General features: G+C 47.2%; 2 protein-coding genes across 8 annotated transcripts in view; one reads left to right on the top strand and one right to left on the bottom strand.

Moving 5' to 3' along the window:
* Nucleotides 1–17,364, top strand: part of PLEKHH1 (pleckstrin homology, MyTH4 and FERM domain containing H1) — a 45,700-nt gene extending 28,336 nt beyond the window's left edge. For 4 of the 7 annotated variants that reach the window (XM_077767125.1, XM_077767122.1, XM_077767121.1 and 1 more), the window contains 18 exons: nt 512–622; nt 1,355–1,441; nt 1,767–1,928; nt 2,837–2,917; nt 3,271–3,453; nt 3,874–3,982; nt 4,739–4,851; nt 5,463–5,639; nt 5,999–6,096; nt 6,591–6,768; nt 7,506–7,661; nt 8,715–8,815; nt 9,607–9,748; nt 11,244–11,386; nt 11,517–11,646; nt 13,676–13,762; nt 14,074–14,220; nt 15,172–17,364. In XM_077767125.1, coding sequence (XP_077623251.1) covers nt 512–622; nt 1,355–1,441; nt 1,767–1,928; nt 2,837–2,917; nt 3,271–3,453; nt 3,874–3,982; nt 4,739–4,851; nt 5,463–5,639; nt 5,999–6,096; nt 6,591–6,768; nt 7,506–7,661; nt 8,715–8,815; nt 9,607–9,748; nt 11,244–11,386; nt 11,517–11,646; nt 13,676–13,762; nt 14,074–14,220; nt 15,172–15,333 — 2,367 coding nt within the window. In that variant the 3' untranslated portion in view covers nt 15,334–17,364. Of the gene's footprint in view, nt 1–511; nt 623–1,354; nt 1,442–1,766; nt 1,929–2,836; nt 2,918–3,270; nt 3,454–3,873; nt 3,983–4,738; nt 4,852–5,462; nt 5,640–5,998; nt 6,097–6,590; nt 6,769–7,505; nt 7,662–8,714; nt 8,816–9,606; nt 9,749–11,243; nt 11,387–11,516; nt 11,647–13,675; nt 13,763–14,073; nt 14,274–15,171 lie in introns of those variants that run through there. The other 3 variants (XM_077767123.1, XM_077767126.1, XM_077767127.1) reach the window with 3 other exon arrangements.
* On the bottom strand, nt 16,438–24,875 carry PIGH (phosphatidylinositol glycan anchor biosynthesis class H). The gene is made up of 4 exons (XM_077767129.1): nt 24,628–24,875; nt 19,923–20,132; nt 19,367–19,450; nt 16,438–18,034 (listed from the first exon to the last, which is right to left on the bottom strand). The coding sequence occupies exons 1-4, from the start codon at nt 24,805–24,807 to the stop codon at nt 17,942–17,944; spliced, it is 567 nt and encodes a 188-aa protein (XP_077623255.1). The 5' UTR covers nt 24,808–24,875; the 3' UTR covers nt 16,438–17,941.
* Nucleotides 24,876–26,689: the final 1,814 nt, after the last annotated feature.

Here is a 26,689-nt window from a genome sequence, read left to right as displayed (position 1 = left end):
CATCACTCATTCCCCAGCCCTTGTCCCACACCACCGTGCCACTGTGTCTTCGTCTCCCCTCCGCCCCAGCCTGGCTGGTGTGCCCCTTGTTCCCCAAACCTCACTCTCCCTCCCTGCTGCCTACAATGGCCTTTTCCTCCTCTTGGCTGGTCTTTGAAGGAAAGCTGACTTTTCCTTCCAAGGCCAGTCCAGATCTGGCTCTTCCCAAAGCCCTTCCTGGCCAGCCTGTCCCTCATGCAGCCCCTGGTCTGCAGTCAGGTGTTGTCTTCCCCAGCCAACAGGACCCTTCCATAGCGGGACTACCTTTGCTTTAGGCTGGTTCTGTCTGAACCCTTAGCAGGGCATGGTGCCCTGAAAATACATAGAGTAGGTACTCAATAGTTTGTTTTTAATTGATGACAAAGCAGTGACTCTCAACTGGGCCATTTTGGCCTGTGTGACATTTACAAACCCCAAGTGATTCCCTTTTTCTGTCTCCCCCTTGTCCCCCTATACCCTCCCACCCCTGCAGGAGTCACTGGAGAAGTCAGGCTACCTGCTAAAAATGGGGAGCCGGGTGAAGACATGGAAGAGGCGCTGGTTTGTCCTGAGGCAGGGACAGATTATGTACTACAAGTCCCCGGTGAGACCCTCCTCCCCCAGAACAGTACTCAAAAGGACCCCACCCCAAATTCAGAACTGTGTGATGAGCTGGAAAAGGGGCGGTGTGGCCCACGGCCGGAGGGCTAGGTCTGGCAGATGGGGAGAGGCGACCTGGCTGGGCACCCGAGGCTTTGAGCCTTACATGGGGCCATGAGGCTGGTCACTGGTTCCTGGAGTGAGATCAGGCATGGAGCAGTCAAAGGCAGGAAGGCAGAAGGACCAAGTCTCTTGTGCAGCTCCAGCTGATTGTCAGTGACTGACTGAACACCATGTTGAGGATTCTGGGCCTGTGTCATTCAATGAGTAGGCATGCAGTGATTGATTAGTAGGGTGTGCAGGCACACTGGAAAGGGTAATGGGGATGTGTTTGCCACTTATTTGCCACACTTGGTATAATGGATGTAATAGAAAGAATTTAAAGGCTCTGTAGCTCAGTAATAACCTAGTGGCTTCTGACCCAGTTTTAAAGGCTCAATCTATGCTTTTTGAGGGTTGGGTCAGGATCCATGCCTTTAATCATTGCTCCATTTAGCTAGAACCAGGATCCCATCCTGGGATTGTTCTAGCTAGAACAAGTTACCCATCATACCATAGCCCAGGAAAGCTTAGGAATCACTTTCCCCTTTGCCTGGGACCTGGAGTAAGATCTGAGGGAGAATGATGTGCTCTGAGAAGACTTGTACCATTTTCCTCCCCATTCCTGTCTTTACAGAGTGATGTCATCCGGAAACCTCAGGGTCAAGTGGAACTGAATTCCCGTTGCCAAATTGTTCGAGGGGAGGGTGCACAGACATTCCAGGTGGGTGTTGCTAGCGGCTAGGATTTTAGACACAGGAGGTGCTACGTTTGGCTATGACTATGATGGAGACAAAGATGAGGCAAAATGAGCATGTGAGGAAAGCATCATGTGCTTGTGATCCTAATTTGAGAGTACTGGGAAGGAAGAAGAGACAGTACAGGTAAGAGAGATCGGGAGAAAACAGTAAGAAAAAGAAGGGAGGGAGTCTCGAGGTGGGAAGTAGGAAGGCCCAGTGGTTTCAGGGATTCGTGCCACCTCAGAGCCGGGTCCCTGGCATTCCATCCTCCTGTCTCCCTGCCGATGGCCCCCAATCTGTCCTCCGCAGCTCATCTCTGAGAAGAAAACCTATTACCTGACGGCTGACTCACCCAGCCTGCTGGAGGAGTGGATCCGAGTGCTGCAGAGCCTGCTCAAGGTCCAAGCCATTGGGCCTCCGGCCCTGCCGCAGGGTGGCATCAAGCCCACGGTGAAGGGCTGGCTGACTAAGGTATGGGAGGGACTGGTGGGGTGGAACGTGGGCCCTGAGAGCCAGGGGAGCCAGGAGCTTGGGTCCTGCCCTCCTTACAGCTCCTGTCTGCAGGAATTTGTTTATTTCTAAACAGGGATTAGCCGGTTGGCCTCACAAAGTGTCTGTGAATGAAAACAGAGACCAGGGTTGTTAGCACAGCTATTATCAAGACAGGAGGGAAAGGAAGGTCTTGAACCTATTTAAAGCTTATTAGGAGTTGCTCCTCACCCCCACCCGTGTCTACCATGCCTCAGTATGAATAGTGGGAGGCTCTGATGTAGGCAAGGTAGGTGTGGCCCTTCAAAGACAGACTATCCCAGGCCTGCCCTAAAGGTGTTTGAGGTCGGGCTCTTCAGAGCACTTGTTAACCCCAAGAAAATGGAAGTTAACAAGGAAGCACATTAACTAGAATGCCATCAGGAAGTAAAGCCACTTGTTTGAGCAAGCTCAGTAGTCTTGGCTCTCTCTCTGCCTCTGCTTCCCCATTCATTCTGTGTCCTCTGTCTGTTGCTCACTTGCTGTTCCCTAGTGATTTACATTTTCTGAAAGGTGTTAGCCTGCCCTGGATGGCCTTGCCTTCCCTCTTGGCATCCTTAGAGCTGACTAGCAAGTTCTTCCTGTGTCCATATTCCTGAGATGGGACATCTGATTGACCTGGTTAATCTTTTAGTGGCATGTGGTGCAAGGGTGAGTGGGGTGTTACAGGGTATGTGCCACAGACTCGTGCTGTGGAAGGGCTGCTTCTGTTAGTAGGGGGTCTGGGTGGCATCTCCACTAAGGACCAGGGGTTTTGAGATCTGCCTCCCTGTGACTTCTCTTTGCCAGTCCTGAATTTACTTCTGGGATTACCTGGTTCTAATAATGCTGTCTTAATTTCTGTCTTCCAGGTAAAACATGGCCATTCCAAGCTGGTCTGGTGTGCTCTTGTTGGGAGAACCTTCTACTACTATCGGAGCCATGAGGACAAGGTACTCCCTGGCTTCCAGACAGCACCTACTCTCTTCTTTCCCCAGACCACATTCCTGTGGCTCCACGTCCTGATGGAAGGCCCCAGTTTTTCCCTCCACTGCATCTAATCCCACCACAAGTACAAAGCTAGCTGGCTAGATCCCTCTAGACTGAATGGCTCACAGATTTCCACCTGTGTGGTCTAACTGTGCTTCTCCAGGCAAGCCTCAGCTAGGGAGCAGTAGTTAACCCTCTGGTCTGGTGACCAGGCCACATCCATGATGCCCAGCCAAACAGGGACCGAGGGTTCAGAGAGAAGACACTGCCCTGTTCCCTGCTGGCTCTCCCATTCATGGAAGGCTCATGTCCACAGCGACCCCTAGGCCATCTGCCTGTGCGGGATGCGCGCATAGAGGAAGTAGATCGATCCTGTGACTCAGACGAGGACTATGAGGCTGGAGGAACCAGGAGGTTGCTTTCCTCTCACTGCACCCTGGTGATTCACCCCCCAGAGCACAGCCCCACCTACCTCCTCATTGGCACCAAGCATGAAAAGGTAAGGGAGGGGGCTGGGCCTCCATGGCCAAGAGTGGTCCTGTGTTTCTCATCTTCTCCTTTTCCTTTCTCAACCTCCCCAAATTCAAGTGTCTTTCCTTCTGGACATTTTGGCAACTAGTACTAATTCCCTGATTATTCCTTATACTATTCCTTATACTGAAGTCACTCTCAGTGACAAGCACTCTCAGTGACCCCCATCTCCACTGGGGTCATGAGATAGCACCTCAGGCATAAAAACTTGGGTTCATGTTCACCTGATTACAAGTCTTTCCTCTTTGAGACTGTTGGCTTTGACTTGTGCCAGCCAAACTAGCCTAACTTCACCCTGAGCTTGACCCTTTCAAGGAAGCTTCTCTGGAGCTCTTGCCTCCAATCTTCCCACTCCAGCCTCATCAGATGGCTTTCCATCCCCTTCCAGGACACGTGGCTTTACCACCTCACAGTGGCTGCAGGCGGCAGCAGTGCCCAGGTTGGCACTGCCTATGAGCAGCTCATTGGAAAACTGATGGATGGGGAGGGAGACCCAGGTAAGGCAAGGGTGGCCATCACTGCTTGGGTTGGAGGGTGGTGGCTGGGTGATGGTTGGTCAGAAATCCAAAGAAAGCATTTCTGTGCCCTGAAGCTGTTGTAAAACCATCTAAGCCACAGAAGGGCATTCCCATCCAAGCTCCAGAGCCCCTGTTTCTGGTGAGATTCTGAGGTGACCACTCTGTATTTGGGGGAGTTTATTTGGGAAGCACACTTTGTAGTGGGTCAGTGTTTTACAGTGTTCACTGCAGCTTTGCTGGCTGGGCAGAGAGTTGAGGAGAGAAGGAAGCTAGTTAATAGAGTTTGTTAATCAATGAATGAAGCCTAAACTGGGATTAGACTAACCTAAGCCTAGGGTGTCACAGGGTCTTTATTTTGCTACTGATTCTCAGGACCCTGAGGAACTAATGGCACACACCGCACATCCCTTCACTGCTCCTTGTGTGTTCCATGCCGATATGCAGTCTGTCCATACCTGACACTGCAGGGAAGGGCCTCTCCCGCACACACATACTTGCACATGGATACCCCCAGCCTCACATGCTCACCCCCACTGCAGCCCCATGAGCAAGGCCACCTTCCTGTAAGCCATGCTTGTGAGCGTGCTAGATGCAGTGCACAACTGCATCCCCCACACTCTGCAGATATAAACCCAGTGCACTCTGACCCAGTTAACCCTTGCTCTCCTCACAAATCAAAGTGTGAGTGGAGGTGGGAGGCAAGTTCCCTCACCCCTGATGCTGTGCTTTGGGCAGATTCCCCTCTCTGGAGGCACCCCATGCTGTGTTACAGCAAAGACGGGCTGTACACATCCCTCACCACCCTGCCCTCCGAGGCCCTGCAGACCGAGGCTCTCAAGCTCTTCAAGGTAAAGCGGGAGTGGAACCCAGGCCACCAACAGGTGGTGCCCTCTCCATGTGCCCGGGCTCTCCCCGGAGCAGTTTGCCCACCTTGGTGGTGCTCAGGTAGAAGAGACCCATGCACTTAGGGGGAGCCCACAGAAGGATCTGAATGGAAGGGGAAGAGTCCCACAGGGCCCCCCTCCTCAGTCAGTTATGGTAGGGAGGCATGCCTGGCTTCCTTGGGAGGTGCAGGTGAAACTCCTCCTTGAGGAGCTCCCCTTCTGAACAGCAGGAAATGCCAGGTGTATGTCGCTTCTGGACCTCAAAGATTCTGACCTATTTTACAGTGTTCTTTGTATCCGTCTGAATGTTCTCTAAAAAAAAAAAAAAAAAAAAAAAAAAGTCTTGCTTTTGTAATGAACATATTTAAAGAAGGATTCTATCCCAGAGTAGTCTGCTCAGCAGGCAGACATGCTCTCAAGCAGTGACAGTGCTCCCTCTTAGAAAGGACTTCCTGCAGTGAACTGGAGCCGCCTCTCTGGAGCCCTGGGGGGACGGCCCAATCTGCCCACTGTCACCAAGGATGCTAGTCAAGGGGCTGTTGGTCTGCCCGTGCCCACTGCCATTTCTGTGCCAGTCCTGCCAGCTGTTCATCAATGTGCCTGTGGAAGCGGCCTCCGTGGACTACCACGTATCCCTGGCCCAGACGGCGCTGCAGGTGTGCCTGGTCCACCCTGAACTGCAGAGCGAGATCTATTGCCAGCTCATGAAGCAGACCAGCTGCCGCCCACCTCAGAAGTACTCCCTTATGCAGGTGGGGCATCCTGGGGCAAAACAGCTGATGGGCCATGGGCAGGGGCCGCCCAGGAGCCAAGAAGGGGGGAAGAGAGGATGAGGCAGGTACCCACTAAGCCTGGTGGCCAGTGGGCAGCCTCCATGCTCAAAGCTGCCTTAGTACAGCTGCTCTCTCTGCGTGCCTTCTGGATGTCTGTGCATAGTCAGATTGTGTAACTGCTGTCCTGGATGAAGCCTGACCAGGAGGGGCCATCCTGCTGTCCACAGTAGGTTGGGGGCCCTGGTTTGGAGAGCGCTGAAGCCTTGGTAGCTCAGGACTGTGAGGGCGGGCGTTGCTGCAGAGCCAGCACTCACCCTGTGCCGCTTGTTCCCTGGCAGTGCTGGCAGCTCCTGGCTCTGTGTGCCCCACTTTTCCTGCCTCAGCACCACTTCCTCTGGTACATCAAACAGCAGTTCCAGCGCCACGCAGATCCCACGTGAGTGAGCGTGCTTTCCTGTGCCACTCTAGCACTGTTGACTGGCATAGTGAAGAGGGACAGGGGACCAAGATGGATCAGGTCACCCTGCCCCTGTGATTTGCACAGTGGTCATGGAGACATGCGACCTCAGTGCCATGTACACAGATGGGCATGTGGAGGCCTGGGCCACTCTGCACACCAGTCCGTGTAGGTGTGTTTTGTGGATGTGCTCACATGAAGCTCTAGTGTCCCCAAGTCATCCCCACATTTTCATGGTCTATTGCCATGTTTTTCTGGCTTCTGGAGGAAATCTCTCGGCCAGCAACCTGTGGCATATAGGCCCTGAATGACAAATTAGGACCCCGGACCAGACTGTCGGGGCTTTTTTCACAGCCTGCCCAGCTGCAGATTTGATCTTGGCTAGGTCAGGGTAGGCGACCAAGGTGTCAAGATGGCAGGGGTGAGTGAGTGGATTCCCTGGGATTCTCTTCTTTCTTCTCCTGTCTTTTCAGAAATGAAACTGGCCAGTATGCCACCTACTGCCAGCGGGCAGTAGAGCGGACCCTGCAGGTGGGGGAGCGGGAGGCCAGGCCATCACGCATGGAAGTGGTGTCCATCCTGCTGCGCAACCCCTTCCACCACTCCTTGCCCTTCAGCATCCCCGTGCACTTCGCCAACGGGACTTACCAGGTAGGGAGACCACGTGGGCTCCCTCTCCCGAGTTGTCTCGTGTCACTGGCCCAGAGAGCATTTTTGGGCCATGTGGGTGCTAAACCTCCTTAGGCTTGGCAGACTCTTTTTGTTTTGTTTTGTTTTGTTTTATTTATTTCTAGGAGAGAGAGGGAGAGACAGCGTGAGCAGGGGAGGGTCAGAGAGAGAGGGAGTCACAGACTGAAACAGGCACCAGGCTCTGAGCTGGCAGTCAGCACAGAGCCCGACGCGGGGCCCGAACCCACGAACCGCGAGATCATGACCTAAGCGAAAGTCGGACGCTTAACCGACTAAGCCACCCAGGCGCCCCATGGCTTGGCAGACTCTTAATAGGCAAACCAGCAGGACGAGCCTGGGGTGTGGAGGTGGAGGGATAAAGGAGCTTGAACTCCAAAAGTGCTTGGCTCTTTGGCACCTGGGAAGTAGATCTTTAGAAGCCACTGCATGAATGGGGAAGCCGAGACCTTGACCAAGAAAGGGGCAGGACAGAAGGCCTCCAAAAGAGCTGCAGTCTGCCTCCAGCTTACAGCAGGCCACTCGTCCCTGAAGCACTCAACCTCTGCCTGTGACTATGGAGACCAGCTTCCTTTGGCTTTTGCATTTGCCCTTGCTCCTTTCAGCCAAGCCTTTCCACCTCCCAGACTGACACGCGTCCACTAGCCGTAATGAGTTCCTCTTGGGAAGTTTCCTCTGGGACTAACACCTCTCCCACGCAGGTGGTCGGTTTTGACGGCTCCTCCACAGTTGATGAGTTCCTCCAGCGTCTGAACCAAGAGACGGGCATGAGGAAGTCATCCCACTCTGGCTTTGCCCTCTTCACAGATGACCCTTCTGGCAGGGACCTGGAACACTGCCTGCAGGGGAGCATCAAGGTGATGGCCTCCACATAAGCCAACTGAGCCTCTCCTGGAAGACCTCCAGGCTTCAGGGTTTTGATGGTGGGGAAAAAGTCCCCTGGCTGATGCCTTACTGTCCCCTAGTCTGTTGGGTTTGGAGTCCAAGGTGCTCCCTCAGGCCAGCATTTCTGTGGCATCCTAAAACATACCTGTACAGGCAGAAAAAAGTTGTGTGTGCCCTTGTCTCCATACCCCTCCTGCCCTTGAAGGGCTGTGCGGTGTCCAAGGGAAAAGCTGCTTCTCAGCTTGGTGTAAAAAGGATAGGGAAGCATGTGTCAGCAACAGCTCCAACCAGGGCTGCTGCCAGTCACATATCCCCACGCGGAGGTGGGCAGCTGTATGTCTAGATCCACTGCATGTGGTGGTGTTCACTGGCCCCTCACTCTTCCCATCTGCCAGGGCCTGTGCCGTGCTTACAGGTTTAAGCACATTTTAAGCAGGTAGGTCTATATGGAACCTCTATAAGTAAAGGACCCTTGAATGGGATTTCAGACCTGTCTTGTCTGGCGTTAGCACCGTGGGGGATGTGAAGGGTTTGTGGGGACATATTGTAGCACTGATGAGTATGAGTGATTTGGTTCTGGGTCTGCTCTTTTTATGGCAGTAGGGCAAAGGCTTTTATAATCTCTTATTTACCATTGCCTGGAAAAGCTTGCCACATATTTTTTATAAATGTCGGGAGGTCTGTTTGGCTTTGTTACACAGTAGGCCTCTGGGTATACTTGTTGAAGAGAATAGCAGTTGGTGGAATGGAAATGGAACTGGTAATATGAGCCCATGGTTTTTGACTGAGGCCTGCCTGGCTTCTGGGAAGGTCACCTCAGGTGCTAAGGCCAGTAGGGGCAGCCTTCCGTGCTTTGCTGCTCACGCCACGCCCGGGGCTCTACCTCTGTCTGTGAGGTGGTTGTAGACCCTCTGGTCCCAGGCACGTGAGGCCTGCAAATCAGCCTCCTAATGGAGGCTGCCCCCAATTGGGCCTTGTTCTCTTCATCAGGGGCTTTAATGACTTTCCTCTCTTGCCTCTTTAAGATCTGCGATGCCATCTCCAAGTGGGAACAGGCCCTGAAGGAGCTGCACTCTGGAAAGGCTGAGGGTGGCACACGTGTGGTGAAGCTGATGTACAAGAACAGGTCCTGAGCACCGCCTGAGGGTGGGGCCAAGCCTGAGGGCTGCCACTGGGGTGCCACTTGTCACTCCCCCAACTGGATGACCTGTGCTGGACAGGCGGTGGATCCACAAATAGAACACTATGTAGTGGACATGAGTTGGGGGCTCTGCTGACGCTCTCGGTGACCCTGGACAGCTCAGGCTCTCTATCCCTGTACCGCATGTGTGTATACTCCCACACATCTGCACGCGCGCACACACACACACACACACACACACGCATACTCCTGCCAAGAAAACAGACCAACCTTGTGCGATGGCTGCATGTGTTTCATTAAGAGAGTGAAACTTTGTATAAGCACTAGATATTTAAGGCTAAAGAATAAATAGCTCCTATAACAGTTCCAAAAAATATAGAAATAGATATCATGACTTTTTTAACGCATCTGAATAAGAAAATTCCATCCCAGGTGTGTTTCCAGGCAAATAATTTCCACTAGTCTCTTGGAATCTTTAACGCATCCCGTTCCCTAAATAAGCCTTGTCTCCAGGGAGCAGATTCCCCTCCCCTGATCCAGGAGGGTGGCGGTATATTCAGGTGTACCATGTGCCACGTTGCTAGGAGATCTGATGGCCCTGTATCTGCCCTGTGTCATGCTTTGTTAAGTTTTTTCTGGAGGCAATAGAAAACAGGCTCACAGATGGCATAAAGAGAGTAGTTTCTTTCTTTGGAAATCATGATAAACAGATGCCAAGACGACCTCATCCATTCAGGATCCCAACGGAGTCTTGGCTTCCTCTGTCTTCCCTGTAGGCTGTACTTTCGGAGTCAAGTCAAAGGAGAGACGGAGCGGGAGCGGCTGTTGCTTGCCTCCCAGACCAGCGGGGAGATAGTGGCAGGGAGGTTTCCTGTCAACAAGGAGCTGGCTCTTGAGATGGCTGCCCTGATGGCCCAGGTAAGGCCCTTCAGGAATCGGCAGGATGGGGACACCATCTTTGGACTCACAGGTGGAACATACCACACAGCCTAAAACAGGAGACAGCAGACCCTGTGGTGCCCGAGGGGAGGGTGCCCTCGCATCCCTGGCTGTGGAGGGAAGCTGACTCCTTACTCAGCAGAGCCCTTCACTGCAGATACAGGTTACATGCAGAACTCTGGACATGGAATCCAAAGATTTGCCTTTGAGTGCTAGCCACCTTCCCACTGTGAGGTCTTGGCCAGGTCACTGCAGTGATCTATGCTTTAGTTATCTTGTCTATGTACAGAAAACAAATGCCTCCTTGTATTTCCTTCAGTATGCTACTGAAATGATGTACCACATAATGGATGTGGTAAAATTTGTAAACTGACATCCAGAACTGAAGATGGCTATAGCTTTTAGGGTATTGCAGTGGTCCAAGTGTGACCTTTGAATCAGACACCCCACTCAAATCTCAGCTCTACCATCTGCCGGACTTGTAACCCTGAGCAAGTTGCTTAAACTCTCTGGGCTTCTGTAAAACATTGTAAGTAGAATCAGGAAGGGGAATACTCATTCAGACTTCTAGTCTTCTCTTTATTACCTTGAGGAGGCGGTCTTGCCAGAGGTATCTGGGATGCCCTCATGGTTCCCATGAGAAAGGGTCTGAATCTACATGGTGAAGAGGAAGGGGAAATAATAGTAGTTGATCTTTATAATAATAAACATTTATCCAATACTCTGTAGAGGGTCCTCTGCTGAACAATTTATATGTATTATCCCTGTTAGTTCTTATTCTCACTTAATTGATGAAGAAATTGAAGCCCAGAGAGTTTAAGCAACTTGCTCAGGGTTACAAAGCTCGCAGATGGTAGAGCTGAGATTTGAGTGGGGTGTCTGATTCAAAGGTCACACTTGGACCACTGCAATACTCTAAAAGCTATAGCCATCTTCAGTTCTGGATGTCACATATATGTGACACATATATAACATTTATTTATTTTTGAGAGACAGAGACAGAGTGTGCCTGGGGGAGGAGCAGAGAGGGAGACACAGAATCTGAAGCAGGCTCCAGGCTCTGAGCTGTCAGCACAGAGCCCGATGTGGGGCTCAAACTCATGAACTGTGAGATCATGACCTGAGCTGAAGTCGGGCACTTAACTGACTGAGCCACCCAGGTGCCCCTGGATCTCATATTGGATTAGAAGCCAGAATATCCAGTTTTCCTTTGCCACTAATTGTGTCTTTGGACAAGGCACTTAACCTCAGCTGCCAAAGGAAGGCTGATGTAGATAATCATCTAGGATCATAAGGTGGTTTCTCTAGTGTATGTGAAACTTGAGATAAAGGGTCTGTTCACAAGAAGTGTTTTCGAATCCCTTCACATCCCACCAATAAAGTAATGAAGTAATGATTTATTTCACCTCTCCAGCAGCCCCAGCCCATTCACCTCTGGATTCTTGACTGCTCCCTCTGTGTGCTTCCAACACAGGTAGAATATGGAGACCTAGAGAGGCCCACCCCACCAGGCCCTGGGGGCACACCCCTTGCTAAGGTTCAGCATCACCTCCAGCAAGTCCTAGACAGATTCTACCCAAGGCGCTACAGACACGGGGCACCCCCTGAACAGCTGAGGTAGGCTGCAAGGTCCTGGAGGGAGTTGCTATGAGGAGGCATGGGCTGTGGAGCTGGGGAAGACCTCAAGCCGCAGTGAAAACATGTTGGCATTTCATTGGCACCATCTCTCTCCATCCATCCAAACCAGGCACCTGGCAGATCTGCTGACCACAAAGTGGACAGCACTGCAAGGCTGCTCCCCTCCTGAGTGCATCCGCATCTACCTGACAGTGGCCCGGAAATGGCCTTTCTTTGGTGCTAAGCTTTTTGCTGCTCAGGTAAGTGTGAGGGGTTTCCAAGGGAAGGAGTGATTACCACACTCATAGGAATGTGCCCTAAATTTCTCAAGCTACTGCCCACATCTGGTCCTGTTTGAGCCAGTCCAGGCTAAGGGGCCCGCCTGCACACCAGTAACCACCAGAGGTCGCTGTTTCTCTACCATTTCTGGCCTCAGATTTCAAGGGTCTAGAGCAGAGTTGTGATCCTTGCTTTTGGGCCTGGATTATTTCTGGGTGGCGTTCCTCTTTCCTTTTTTAACTCTTTGAGAATGAGAGTGGGGGAGGGACAGGAGGAGAGAGAGATGGGAGGCGTGGGGGGCGGGAATAGAGAGAAAGGAAGGGAGAGGATCCCAAGTAGGCTCCATGCCCAACTCTGAACCCGACATGGGGTTCAATCCCAGGACCATTAGATCATAACCTGAGCCAAAATCAGTTGCCTCCTTTTTTTGGGGAAAAAAAAAAAGACTAATTCACACATAAGGGTTCAAACTTGACATGATAACCCCCTAAGAATGCTTTCATTTTTAACAAAGTGTAAAAGAGGGGTGCCTGGGTGGCTTAGTCAGTTAAGGATCCAATTTTGGCTCTGGTCATGATCTCATGGTTCATGAGTTTGAGACCCGCATTGGGCTCCCTTGTGTCAGCGCAGAGCCTGCTTCAGATCCTCTGTCTCCCTCTCTCTCTTTGCCCCTCCCCAGCTCACACTCGCTCCCTTTCTCAAAAATAAAAATTTTTTAAACATTTTTTAAATGTTTTATTTATTTCTGAGAGAGAGCGAGCGAGCATGAGCAGGGGAGTCTCAGAGAGATTGGGAGACACAGAATCTGAAACAGGCTCCAGGCTCTGAGCTAGCTGTCAGCACAAAGCCCGATGCGGGGCTCGAACCAACAAACCGTGAGATCATGACCCGAGTCGAAGTCAGACACTTAACCGACTGAGTCACCCAGGCACCCTAAAAAAATAAACATTTTAAAAAGTTGTAAAAGATACAACAATATATAACCTAAACGAACACGTCTCTGACTTAGCATGGCCACAGGAGACTTTTAACTACTCACGCAACAGTTAATTTCACTGCGTGAAGGCCAAGTGACCAGTATTAATTTCAGTTGGAACTTCTCTTTGCCAGGTGTCTAATGTGGATCACATCCTTAAAGTTCACTAACAGTACAGGTTAGACAGTGGACATTGATTTATTCAATAAAGAATTGTTAAGCTCCTACTAGGTCTCAGGAACTGTTTAAGATTCCAAGAGCTGAGCGAATCAGGCACAGTCCTAGCCTTTGTGGAGCTTCCCATCTAGTAAAGGAGGTACACGTTAATAAAATAATCATATTCTCTCTCTAAATACATACGTTATTTTATAAGCTGTAACAAGTGCTCTGAAGGAGGATAGGAGTGTTAGAAAGGCACCCTGGGACCCTCTCAATCTAGGGGGTTGGGAAAAGCATCTGAAAAAGAGGACATGTACATTCCTCTCCCCGGCCTTTTGGGTAGGAGAGATCGGAAATCTGGATTGCCCTACTGTAGTCCTGGCAGTGCAAGTTAGTCGTTTTAGGAAGTGACCACCAGAGAGTTACTTTTCTCACTGGTAGGGCCTAAAGCCCCTAAGATTGCATTCTTACTTTCCTGTTTCATTTGCAGCCGCTAGGAACTTGGCTGAAGCAAGATACACTTCAGCTGGGAGAGAACTGTCAGTCTGTGTGAACGAGAAAATAGCTGGTCTCCATGCTCATGGCAGAGGGCTGGCCTTTGTTGTGCAGCAGAGCCTCCCACCCCATGTACGGTGGCAGGATGGGCTCTAGGTACCCCTCCCCTCTCCGGAGGGTAATTAGGTAGCTAGAGCCCCAAGGCTTCTGTTTACTTCAGCAGGCTGTGCAAGTACCAAATTTCATGTTTTCCAAGATGAGAAAAAGGTTGGAAATCACTGCCCAGCAGATCCCTGGATGTGCCTTCTTCCCCAGAAAGCTCTTATGGTTCAGCTTCCTTAGCTGTGGGCACGTGTGATGGGATTTCCCTGTTTCCCCAGCCTGTACAGCTGTCTTCCAAGGAGAACGCTCTGGTGTGGATTGCTGTGAATGAGGATGGGGTCAGCATCCTGGACCACAACACTATGGTATGGAAGGATGAGGGCTGGCTCTCTGACCCCTCCTCCTGAACAGCATCTTTTTTTTCTCCTCTCTGGACTCAAAGGCCTGAGCCAAGTGATCGTGGTTTCCCTACTCACCCCGCTGCACCCCAGCCTTGCTGTCCTCTAGTCTAGATAGAGCTGTTGACATTCAAGATGTGGATCTCCAAATTCTGACCACTTCAGAGTTCTCCCTTTCTGGTTAAGGCTACCAATGCCTACAAGAGACAGGGGGTGCTGGTTTAGTTCAGGAGGCAGGTGGAAAATTTCCCCCAGAACTAACTGGCTTCTTCTCATAGCATGTGCACATCACTTACCCCTACTCTTCAGTAATGACCTTCGGTGGCTGTCGGGATGACTTCATGCTTGTGATTAGATCCATTCCGGACCAGAGCTCTGGAAAAGGCCACATTGAGAAGTTGCTCTTCCGGATGGCTGCTCCCAAGGTGCATCTGACAGCTGCTAAAACATGTTACTCAGATCTACCTAGTGTGATGAGGTGGGCTTGCAGTTAGGAAAGGACCCTGGGGTTATGACCATACTCTAGAAGGGCCCTGTCCCAGGTATAACTTTTGGTTTTGTCTGTAGTCAGTCCTCCAAGGGTTCGGGTGGGGTTGGATTCAGTAGTCACCGGTGAGCTGATCGGTGAGGGGCTGGCTGGGAAGGCACACACTCTGGTACGGCTACGTCCATGGTCCCCACTTGGTCCTCTCAGCCTTCGCAGCCCAGCACCACGCGGGCTTGAGGCGAGGCCCACTTGTTCTTCATGCAGCCGATCCAGGGGCCAGGGCAGCGTCCTCCTCAGTGTGCTCTCCCCTTCCCCGGGGCTCTGCCAACACTAGTCACAAAGTGGGACAGTCTGCACACACTCCCCCTTCCTTGTGGTCTTGAAGACAGTCCCAAAGACCTCTATTGCTTGAAGAGCTTTGTTCCTACTCAGCACAGGAAATATTGACTAGCAAAAGTTAACAATTATAAAGGCTTCAAAACTTAAGTTCTGATTTATAGCTCCAGACTCCATTCGGAAAGTAACCGGAGACTCTGTTGTTTTAATCCTAAAATTGGAGTTTCCCAAACCTCCTGTTTTCTTTAATACCACCCTGGCCAATGGAGAGGATACACAGACACCTTTCTCCAGGGAGGCCCACTTCCCTGGCTCAGTGCCTTCTGTTCTCAGGAGGGTGCTGTGCACCAGCAGCCCTTCAGACCAATAGGCACCCATGTCACTGGGGTTTTGAACCTCACAGAAATTATCTCCTTTGGACATTGTCTCCCAAAGATTTTAAGAGATAAGAAACTGAAGCCAGGAAGGTTATGTACCTAGTATAACAGCTAGTGAGAAAGCCAGGATTCAAGCCAAGGTTAGTTCAATTCCTTTGTTTCTGTTGTCTCCTTAGATTGCAGAGGCTACCTTCATCATGGCCAGCTACATGAACCATTGCTCTCCAACTGTGAACCCACCTACCAACCCATCTGCTGCCCGCCAGCTACGAGAACTGGACAGACAGCAGTTTTTTGCTTCTGTTCCATGTGCTGCCAGAGGGCCAACGTTGCTGTGAATATTTCTCCTGCCCTTTTCCCCCTCCAACCACCTGGTGCCTCTGTGATTAGAGACTGGTCTCCTGGGGTATGATACTACTGTGATGGGGTCTGGCAGCCCTCCTCCAGTTTATTCTGTGAAATGTGTTATTTCACTGTGAAGCCTTCATTCTCTAGGTGCCTTATAATGTTTCAGGGCCCAACTTTTAAAAATCCAGGCCCAGTATAAAAACTACTTTTATTTTTTTTCCACAAGAATACTGAGCTCTGGATGCTGCCCGATTCTAGATACAAGACTGGGATGATCTGCGGTTGCTAGTTACTGAGGGCATCAGTGCCGTAAGTCAAAGCTTTATGCACTGAAACTCAGGAAGGATAATATCTTTTACATCGTATATGGTCCTTATGTGGGAATTTATACTTGAAGTTTTCCCAACATCCTTGAACAAGATAGGACTAAAATTTCTAGTCCACCTGAACTGTGACAGCCTAGAACTCACTACAACTGGACTTCCCTTTCCATATGGGAAAGGTATTGGCAGGGCTAGAGGTTAAGGAAAAGACTCAACTTTCTCCTTCCCCACTGCAAATGAGTAGGCACTTATAGTGCCTCTCTGGGGCAGGAGTCTTGTCTTTGCAGGACAAGAAAAAGGCATGATCCCTGCTGAGACTCGAGCTGTTCTCCTTCACACTGGACTGTGAGCCCAACTGGGTACAAGCAAGGGCAGGGGTGAGTCCAATCTGACCTCTCCCTGTTTCATTTTAACGACTGGACAGGGCTCAATGAAGGCTATGCTTCCTGCTGTAGGACAGAGTGGTCACCACTGGTTTCCTTGCTCTTTGAAAAACCCAAGCACGTGCACTCTGTTTTTTGCTGCTTTGTGAGGTCATCAAAGATGAGTCAAAAATAGAATCCAGGCTCATGGACCTGAATTTGCTCAAGATTCAATGGCGAACTTCTGCTGAGAATTAGTGTGAGGGCAGAGGGTACACAGGTGATACCTCTCCTAGCAAGAGTACCCTGGTGATATAGATATCCCCCCCTCCCCAACTGAGGCCTTCTGTTGAGTGCAGAGGAGATGATCTTCCACCCTCCCCTAACAGAAAACAGACGAAAGAGTTCATTTACACTCTGATTCTCTGACATTGGAGAAGCTGAGCTTTATTTCCTAGATCTAAGGCAGTCCCACCATTTGTCAATCAAGGGCTGTAAACTGTGTGGCTCGAGCAGGAGTATCCAAGAACCAAGCCTTTGACTTCCACAAAGTGTGTGTGTGTTGCACACTGCAAAAACTTCAAGGTTGGAACTAGTTTCTCTGAACACCTCAGCTGCTGTAAGCTTCCCTCCTTTCACCCTTTAAACTGACAAACATGATTTACAGGAAAAAAAAAAAAAAGCACATCAGAGCATCTGTCTCTTTTAAATAAACTTGACTTTGCAAGGCTGGCAATTTTACAGCCATCTTCCATTTCTGTTGCTGCCTTTCCCCCAGGATAGGAGATCTAACTGAGACATTTCTACCTCGGACAATTCAAATGTCACATGTAACACAGGCTCCTGAATAACCCCTCCTGAGCTGATGTAAAAGGCAGGAATTACAGCTCTAGTTTTGTAATATCCTGAGTATCTCTAACACCCATGAGGATAATATTATCTATCTGAGAGTTTAAAAAAAAAAAAATTAGGATCCTAAGGAAAAAGCAAGCAAGAATGGAGCTGTGTTCACACTGAACTTGGGGGTTCAGCTATTTCCCCCACCCTAGCTCCTTCCCAGCCTTTCTTGAATCTTTCCATAGTGTATTAATTTTATACAGAAGACACTGCCTTATAATCAAAGGCTTCTGCAGTTTGTGTTTATCCTTCTTTAACATGTCTGGAAACCAAAGTCAAATTTCTGTCTGGTCTTCTGTGTCATCATTCTTGGAAAAAGAAGTGCTTGAAACCATAGACAATGCTGAATAACAGAAGAGTATTAATGCGCTTGATATCCAAGACTGAAATGCCATGTTCATGTTTGTCAATAAAAAGCAACTGTCTGTGAACCAGGCAATTATTGTGTATGTTTTGGAAAGAGATAGGTTTATTAAGAGAGTCATCATAAATTAACCCTGTACGGAAAACAAAGGAGCTAGATGGACAGAGACTAGTCTTTTGTAGGACATCTTCCAGGTACTCACCAGTACCTGAAGGGTTTGACTTTTTTTTCCTTTTATACAGGGGTATTATGCAGTTGGAAATTATGTTTCTTAAGACATCTGATGTCAGTTTCCCATGGTCTTGCTCCACAAATCCTACAAAAAGTTAACCTGAATCTGCTTAGGAATTTCGCAAAGTGCTCTCTGTCAACATTACTTTTGACATGTCATTTCTTAAGGTCTCCCCTCAGTTGGTGAAGTAGGCAAAACCTTACAAGGGGATCACCACAATACACAGAAGGAATTTGCTCAGCATCACACAATGAGTTAGGTTTCCAGTCACCTGCTCTGTGGCTCTGAGATCCACTGCATCCATACTGGTTCCTAGGACTGTGTCCACCCGATGGTTTAGAATACAGAAAATAAACCAGCCACTATGGCTTAGGAGTCCTCTCCCATGGCAGACAGTACTGGCCTTCTGAATGCTGGGACTCATGGACTTGCCGGTGTGGCTTTCTGGTGCGCCAGGACCTCCTGGCAGCTCCTGTACACTTCAATCAAGCAATCCAGGCGGGGCTTGGCACTCTGAATTCCAAAGGGGAGAAATGCAGAGTCAAGATGAACGTAAGAGAGCACGTAACTGTGCTGCATCCATGTGCAACCTCAATCTCTCAGCACATCAGGGTCTAAAGGGCTCAGGTGTGAGCCCAGAGAGGCAGACGCTCAGGCCAGATGGCACCCTACTGGCTAAGAAAGCAAGAGGAATAACAAGGACAGACCCTCTTGGGAAATGTCACAGCTGTGAAACAGTCCTCAAGGGCAAGAAGGGCAATTTAATATGTAAATATCAAAAAGTATTTTGTACAGTGAAATGTAATACAACCAAAATTAAAAGAAAAGTCACAGAATTGGAAAAATATATGTGGAAAGCATATTTAGAGAAAGTTTGTTACCCAAAATATATAAATTTTTACAAATGCATAATCAGATCTAGATTCTACTCGATTAATAGAGGAGATGGATAGCTTAAAACGAGGAAATACTGGTAGGCAATACAAGGAAATATGAAAAGTCTCTTTGTCATTTAAATTTAAGAAACTTTAAATTCCTTTACCTACATACTAAAGTAAACAAACAACTAAACCCACTGTTAGCCAAGACTACAGAAAAACAAGTACAAATTCCCAAAAGTATGGTAACGTCCAATCTCTGGAGCGAAATTACAAACTGTAAAAATCTATGATACAGTTCATAAGCTTTAATAAGATAATTTTGAACTGCAATGCAAAAGAATTTTCACTTAGCAGCCTTAATTTTTTTGTGAAAAAGGAAGGGCAGTAAGGCAGTTAACTATACACATAAATGCTTTATATACTTATAATTTACTATAATCATGTTTGTATAAGAAAATTTTATAAAAGCAAGACGAAAAATAAGATGCTTCAAAATGGAGATGACTTCAAAAGCCTGCAGTAGGGTGGCTAAATAGTCAATGTGATAATGTAACTATTTAAAATAATAAGCATAATGGACTCTATATGAAAATATGTATATTAGATTTAAAAAGCAAGACACAAAAGTGTATAGCAGTATGTGTAGATCAGTGGCATCTACGTAAAAGCATATATTGACAGACTAACAGAGTAGATGAATAGTTACACGCAGATACCACTATACGTGTTTTCTCTAAAATTTGTATAAATTCATAGTATGTCTGAAAGCCTGTATCTGCTTCAGAAAGAAACTTCTGAAATAACTAAAATCATAACTCCCTAAAAGTAGTGGTCAAGTGTCCTCAAATGTTCTTGACAACAAAAGTTGACATTCCTACCCAACATAAGTAGCAATGGATATGCAGAGAGCAGGGAAAAGCAACGGATTTTTTGAAGAAACTTTAGACAAGTGTTCTGCGCTCACCTGGAAGACAGGTACTACTTGGGATATCTCATGTGGTTCCACTGGATCCTTCAATAAAATGCAGAGGTAGTAAATCACCTTCTGCTGTAAGAAAATAAACCAAATAGAGATCTAAGTGAAACTCATTTTGTTTTCTTTTTCTTCAAGGGAAGGCTAAAAACTTTTTATAAATGGTTATCTCTAAGTAGTAGAACACTTGATAAACTTTCGAAGTGAGGGAGTACATTCTCATTCGTAAATGAAGACGACAAAACAGCAGCAGCAACAACAACCTGAGATGATTTTGAAATTGGGCTAAAACTAAAGCTGAAATGCTGACTTCCTATCTATGAAAACCTATTGTATCTCTTTAAAAAGAAAGAAATGTACCTTTTCACTATAAATTTCACTTCTATGGTTTATAGACATGCTAGCCATAAAGGAAACACTACAATTCTGGAACAGAGTCTTCCAAGTTTAATGCTGTGACATCAAGCACTTTAGGCATTAAGACTTAGGTTAGATCCAGGCAAAGGCCATGGGAGAGACCTGTAATACTTACTACTCAACTACTTACCATGTAAATAGCTTCATTGATGACAACATCCTTCACCTTGCCCATCTCAATGAAGGTAGTGCTTTCTTTGCCTGAGGCATAAGATGAAGTCATCTGGATACCAAGGGAATCTATGATTAACAGAGTCTCCTGATCAATCTTGACAAAATGGAGGTAACCAAGCAGGCCTAAGAGAGTGATGAAGATGGCAGCAGAGAGGATCATGCTGTTCTGAAGAGAGAGCCAGACACAGGCGGTAAGATTACCAAGTGATCCCCTGCACAGATCTCTTACTGTTTAACAGGCTGACTCTAGGCAATGACGAAAAACGCCTGTGTTCTGCTGTGAGTTGAACAGATGAGGAACGTGCATGGAGGAAGAAGAAATCACTTTTATTTCAGCTCCGTAGTGCTGTGAAAGCATATAATGAAATATATCCAGGCAGCAAACGGATAGGTCTGGGAGGAGAATCTCCATCACCAAAACGTATCTACCATCACACCACTCTCAGAGTTTTCTTCCAAAACTGAAACAGAGGGATTCAGACCATTTTCTCCCAGGCTTCATCAGCAGAATATACAGTGCAAAATCAGTCAGTTCAATAGTAAGATGCTTAGCACAGTGCAGCAGATAGTACTCAACAGCCCATCCCCCTTCCTAACAGAACTTGGGAGTGAATCATGATTGGTTCCTATTCCTTCTGCCAGTGACTGCTTCAGGAATGAATACATGACACAACTCTGGCCAGTGAGATGTGAGAGGAGGTCTGCTGGAGAGGCTTCTGGAAAATGAGGTCCAACTTAAAAAGAGATCTAAGGAAGAGAAGTTCCCTTTCTCTTGAAGTTTTGTTGCCTGGAACTATGGGGCTACTACTCCTCTGCCAGACTCTAGACAAATGTAGACAGCCAGGCTGAGGACAAGCAGAATGGGTACGCCAAGGGTGGAAGAGTAGGAACCTGAAAAGAAAAATCAACTGAGCCTCTTAGGCCCTCTAGAGCCCTCCTACCTCCAGACTTCTTGTTTTGTAAATAAAGATTGTATCATTTAGGGCTCTTTTAGTTCTTTTGGGTTGTGACTAAGTGATGTTTTAAGTCTGAGTAGCTAAAAAGACTAACTTATGTGTTAAGGGTTCAAAAATGGTATTTATTCCTTCGATTCTAAAACACATTTACAGGTTTTTGAAGTTGAATGTGTTTTTCAACTGATGTATGTTTTTTTCATGTGCCATTATTTTCTTCCCAAAAAAGCTATTATTTAGGAGGATGGCACAGAGGGAAAAAAAATCACTGATCTGATGACTAATCTCTCAAGACAGTCAGTAATTTACTGACTGTCATCCTTGAGGGCAGGACGTATCTTATTCTTTTCTTTTTTTAATTAAAAATTTTTAATGTTTTATTTATTTCTGAGAGAGAGAGACAGTGTGAGCAGGGGAGGGTCAGAGAGAAAGGGAGATACAGAATCTGAAGCAGGCTCCAGGCTCTGAGCTGTCAGCACAGAGCCCGACGTGGGGCTCGAACCCACGAACCATGAGATCATGACCTGAGCCAAAGTCGAGCACGTAACTGACTGAGCCACCCAGGCGCCCCTAAGTTAATTTATTCTGAGAGCGAGAGAAAGTGTGAGCAGGGGAGGGGCAGAGAAAGAGAGAGCAAGAATCCCAAGCAGGCTCCCTGCTGTCAGCACAGTGCCCAACGTGGAGCTTGAACTCACAAACCAGGAGATCATGACCTGAGCCAACGTCAGATGCTTAACCGACTGAGGTCGAAGTATCTTATTCTTTATTACTGACAAGATGCCTTCTTTGACCTAACTCTAGTCAAGCTCTTCTAAACCCTCAACCTTGGTGTCCATCCTTGTTGGGCCTGCAATGCCCAACAAGCTGTATCAAGAATCTGATGACCCTGGCCTGTCTTTAGCAAGAATTGTGTCAAGTCAATTTAGCCAGAATTTTCCTTTACCTCTGATGTTTCTTTTTAGCCATTTTCCACTCACCCACCATGCTCCTTGGCTATAAATTCCCACTTGTTATTGCTATATTCAGAATTGGGCCCAATTCTACACTGAGATCTCTCTTTTCCTACTGCAATAGTTTCTGAATAAAATCTGTTTTTACTGCTTTAAATACTGGCTGCCTCTGGTTTTCTTTGAAAATACTTTTCTACTTCATTCTCCCTAACACATAGTAAGTATTGGATCAAGAGACTATTTTAGGCCTGTGATCTATTTTTGAGCTAAGCATGGTTTTTACACTTTTAAAAGAATTGTTAAAGAAACAGAAGACTATGAGACAGAGATGTGTAAAGCCTAAAATATTTTCTATTTGCCCTTTTATTTTTTTTTTTTTTTTTGTATTTTGAGAGAGACAGAGCATGAGCAGGGGATGGGCAGAGGGAGGGAAACACAGAATCCAAGGCAGGTTCCAGGCTCTGAGCCCAATGCAGGGCTCATGACAAGTGGACTGCAAGATCATGACTTGAGCCAAAGTCAAACACTTAACTGACTGAGCCACTCGGGTGCCCCTCTATTTGGCCTTTTAAAGATAAAGTCTGCTGACCTCTGTACTAGATAATTACTTGTTGACTAATGAACGGAGGGTAGAAAAATCTATGTTATTGGGTCTCTGGTGATCCAGAAATATCTACTTTGAGTTAATTAAATGTTAGTATCTAGTACAGTGTCTGGTTCATAGTCTTAACCAAATAAGCATTATGGAAGAATACAGAGAAATAAAATTCAGTCCTGGCCCTTAATGATGTATTAGAGGCAAAATTAATACATATAAAATATTTTGGGAGAATACTATGAAACTCACTATAGTGCCTAAGGAAGGATTAAAAGAGAGTTATAGAGTGAGGGAGAGAGACATCAAAGCACACAAGGATATTCCATGACCTCCAAGGAAGGAGTTCATTAGGGCAGAAGAGGTGATGGTTACTGACAGGTACATTTGGTTGAGGAAAAGAAGGGGGGAAAGTATTCCAGGTTGGAATAAGGTAATAACCTGCAATTTTAATAGAATTGTGAATTCAAAAACCAGAAAGAAAGAAGGGATGAAGAACAATAAATGTTAGAGGATTTAATTCATATCAGGGTTTTTTTTGTTTTTGTTTTTTTAATGTTTTATTTGTTTTTGAGAGAGCGTGAGCAGAGGAGGGTCAGAGAGAGAGGGAGTCACAGAATCCAAAGACAGGCTCCAGGCTCTGAGCTAGCTGTCAGCACAGAACCCAACACGGGGCTCGAACCCACGAACGTGTGACCTGAGCTGAAGTTGGAGGCTTAACCAACTGAGCCACCCAAGCGCACCTCCATATCAGTTTTTTAATAAGGTAATCCCTGTCCCAAACTCCATTACTGCCTGCATTCTTTACACATCATGTTTCTGTCTAAAATTCTAACAATTCAATATTTATTTGGGCTGAAATTAAGCCTCATGTTTTTATTAATTACTTCATAAGACTTCTTCTCACCCCTGAGATTCATTACTCTGACAGTTCTGAACACAAGAAAAGATAAGAAACTTTGGTACACGGAGCCCTTAAGAAGTGTTGCAGTAGAGTTTAAAGGAAGATAAGGTTACTGAGTCCCAGGCACGCGATGGAGGTAAGTTGGCATAAAAAACAAACTTCTACTTACAAATTTGCCTAAGCAACTCCTCCCCACGGAAGAAACAGTATAGCGGAAAAGAAAGGGTTTCGGAGTCAGACAGCCCTGGGTTTGAAACCCAGGTATGCTGTTTATTAGCTTTGTGTTGGGTAAGTTATTACTCTTTCTGAGCCTTGGTTTTCTTCTAAGGTTAAAACTACGCATTCAGGAAAGCAGCTGGCAATCAGTGGGCATTTAATAAATATCTGTTCCCTTCACCTCACATGGGCACATGGCCAGAACTCAGGCTAGTGGTAAAATTCAACTACATTATAAATTAAATCTTTTTAGGGGGAGGGAGACGGACTGTCCTGGCAACTTAACCATTTCAACTGACTTAAGAACAAACTTTTAGATATAGTTTGGTACAAATTAGAGCAGTCTTAATTTTGTATATACCTATGCCAAATTACCATGCTCTGGTGGCAAAAAAAAAAAAAAAAGCCAATAGATGCAATAATGGAAACAATCCACAAATTACAAAAATAAATAGACCTAGCTCTAGTCAGTCGCTCCTGGAATAAAATACTCAATTCAAGGCACTACATATGAAACCCAACTCGTCCTGAAAAGAGCAATTAAGATGACTCCTTTTATTTGACGGCTGTCACAAAGCTACTGCATGTGACCCTCACAACACTGTGAAGCTAGCATGGCAGATGGCAATTCTATTTTAGACATGTGAAAACTGAGGCTCGGAAAATAGGAATGAGTCTGGAAAGCGAGCAAAGAAACAAGTCTTCTCTGAAACATAGGAATTCTTCAGAAAATACTTGAAGTTGGGAAAGGGGTTGGGGGGTGTGTGTGTCTATACACGCACATACATACTGCGGAGGCAAAGACAAGTTTCCGGAAGACCTAAGGTATTACTAGCCGCGATTCCTCTGAAGAGTACAAATGATGGATGAGGTCGATCGACTTAATAGTACTCTCAACTCTTGGAACCATCGAGTTCCGGCCCTCCGACCCTACAACACAGGAGGGGCCGGCGGAAGGTCCACGCTGGACGCTAAGACCCCAAAGACCCTTCCAAACGCGAACTCCCGACTCCGACCTCGGGAAAGGGCCGATCGGCCAGTACCTCGCAAAGGGTGAAGAGTCCATAGGCCACTAGCCACACCGTGCAGGTGACAGCGGTGAGCGAACGCAACGAGAGCCGAGGGCAGCTGATGCAGAACTCTCGGCACGACGGGGAGTAGTAGCGGCGCTGCAGGGCCAGGCGGCCGCCGCAGATATCCGAGAAGCTCTGCTCATCCTCCATACCTCGCTCGCTCCCTCCCCGCCGGGACGCGCCGCTCTAGTCCGCCAGCTAGCGTAACTCTCGCTGGCTCTGGACCCACTTCCGGAGTGCGGCTTTCGGTCCCGCCCCGCCCGGCTGCGTCTCACGCTCCGCGCAGCCGCAGATCCGGGGCGGGAGTTGTGGCGGGGATCCAGAACTAGTATTTCGCACAGATAGGGCTGGGATTTTGTGATTGTCTACTGCAAAGACTGCATTGGGCCAATTCAGCCTGCCGATTAAAAACCGCTGTTAATGAATCTTCTCTCGGCAAACGGATTTCTATTTCTAAGCCAGAGCACGCCCTAAGGAGTCGATCCACAGGTATACACTCATTCATTCCTGAGCCAGGTAGTTTTAGGCGCTGAGGACACAGTGGTGAATATTGAAGGTCCCTGCCTTCAAGTGGCTTCCTTCCTAGTAAGAGAAACAATATGGAAACTGGCAATTATATGACCGGCAGAAGTGGCTTGGGGACATGCAATAGGACAGTCAGGAAAATGTGAGGAAAGACACTGGAGCTGCAAAGATGAGGAGCCCGACTGGTGGGGGAGAGCTCTGGAGGAGGAATTTGCCAGGTTGGAGGACCAGACAAGGCAAAGTCCCTGAGGCTAGAACAAGGCTGACTTATTGGAAGAATCAAGAAGCTGCCACATGAAGAATGCATTTGGAAGCTGGGGAGGTAGAGGTAGGGTTCAGGTCCAAGAGGGTCTTGTAGGGCCTGGTAAGAAGTTTGATTTCACTGGCTAGGAGTTCTCTCTTCCAAACCACTGAGTGGAGCATTGAGTAGACAGACGAGCCCTGGCTGGGACTCCGTAGCAAGAAAGGAAGATGGAGAAGGTATGGATAATAAAATTACTAAACTCATGAGTAATAGCGCCTGTGGGTTCTTTTTTTTTTTTTAAACTTCGGTTGTGGCTCAAGAGTGGCTTGTGGCCTGTTAAAAGAATTATAGTGCTTCAGCCCTGAGGCAGCATCATCTTAAAGAATTTATGATCCCTTTGTCTATAAAGATAAATGACATAACAGTCTCACCAGCTTTAAGCAAGATTCCGTTTTTCCATCGTCATCCAGGATTTTGTTTCCTTTTTTTCCTCTAAAGGATAGTCTTCAAGTATTGCTTTGTTTTTCCAATTTTATTTATATGCCCTAAATCTTACCAAGCAATACATCTCCTCTCATCTTTGTAAATGACACGTGCATGTCTTTATATAATTATAAAAGTGAAGTTTGCTTATTTTGGAAAAGTTGAAAAATACAGAAAAGAAGAAAAGCTTAAGCCACCCATTATTTCCACCACTCAGAGAAACACTGTTGATATTTGGGGGAAACCTTAAGTCCTAGACTTCTTAACCTGGACTCCATGGATAAAATCAGAGGTTTACCTTTCGTTTCATTAACCTAATTGAAATTTAACATTTTTTTTGGTCATGAGTGCAATTAGTATTAGCAATACTTGTGATTTTTGTCACACTCATAGAAACCACAAATATTTTCATTTCACGATAATTATTATCTCAAAATATTTCCACTCATTACTTCAAAATTGCAGTAATTATTAGATCCATTTCTTGATCTTATTATTTAATCTGTCAATGGAGACATACATCCATTAGCACATTTTAAAACTATTTTGAGGTGGCTGGGTGGCTCAGTGGCTTAGGCATCCAACTCTTGATTTCGGCTCAGGTCATGATCATGCACTGGTAGTGTGGAGCCTGCTTGGGATTCTTTCTCTCTCTCCCTCTCTCTCTGCTTGTTTTGCTTTAAAAGAAAAACAGCAAGGAGTGATTGTTCTGGCTCTAAATGTTGGACTTAAAAGTATTAATAGGCCTCAGAAGTTCAGTGAAATAATATTAGCAAGGAA

The sequence above is a fragment of the Crocuta crocuta genome, unplaced genomic scaffold (genome assembly GCF_008692635.1).
Source record: "Crocuta crocuta isolate KB4526 unplaced genomic scaffold, BGI_CrCroc_1.0 scaffold55, whole genome shotgun sequence".
In the NCBI taxonomy this organism is placed as follows: Eukaryota; Metazoa; Chordata; class Mammalia; order Carnivora; family Hyaenidae; genus Crocuta; species Crocuta crocuta.
This window is presented reverse-complemented; position numbering and strand designations above follow the sequence as displayed.

Excerpts from the sequence above, each read along its gene's own strand:
- PIGH (XM_077767129.1), bottom strand. The coding sequence starts at position 24,807 with ATGGAGGATGAGCAGAGCTTCTCGGATATCTGCGGCGGCCGCCTGGCC. Across the intron at positions 20,133-24,627 it reads GACTCTTCACCCTTTGCGAG|AACAGCATGATCCTCTCTGC; the intron begins GTACTGGCCGAT and ends CTCTCTCTTCAG. Across the intron at positions 18,035-19,366 it reads AAGTAGTACCTGTCTTCCAG|AGTGCCAAGCCCCGCCTGGA; the intron begins GTGAGCGCAGAA and ends TTTGGAATTCAG.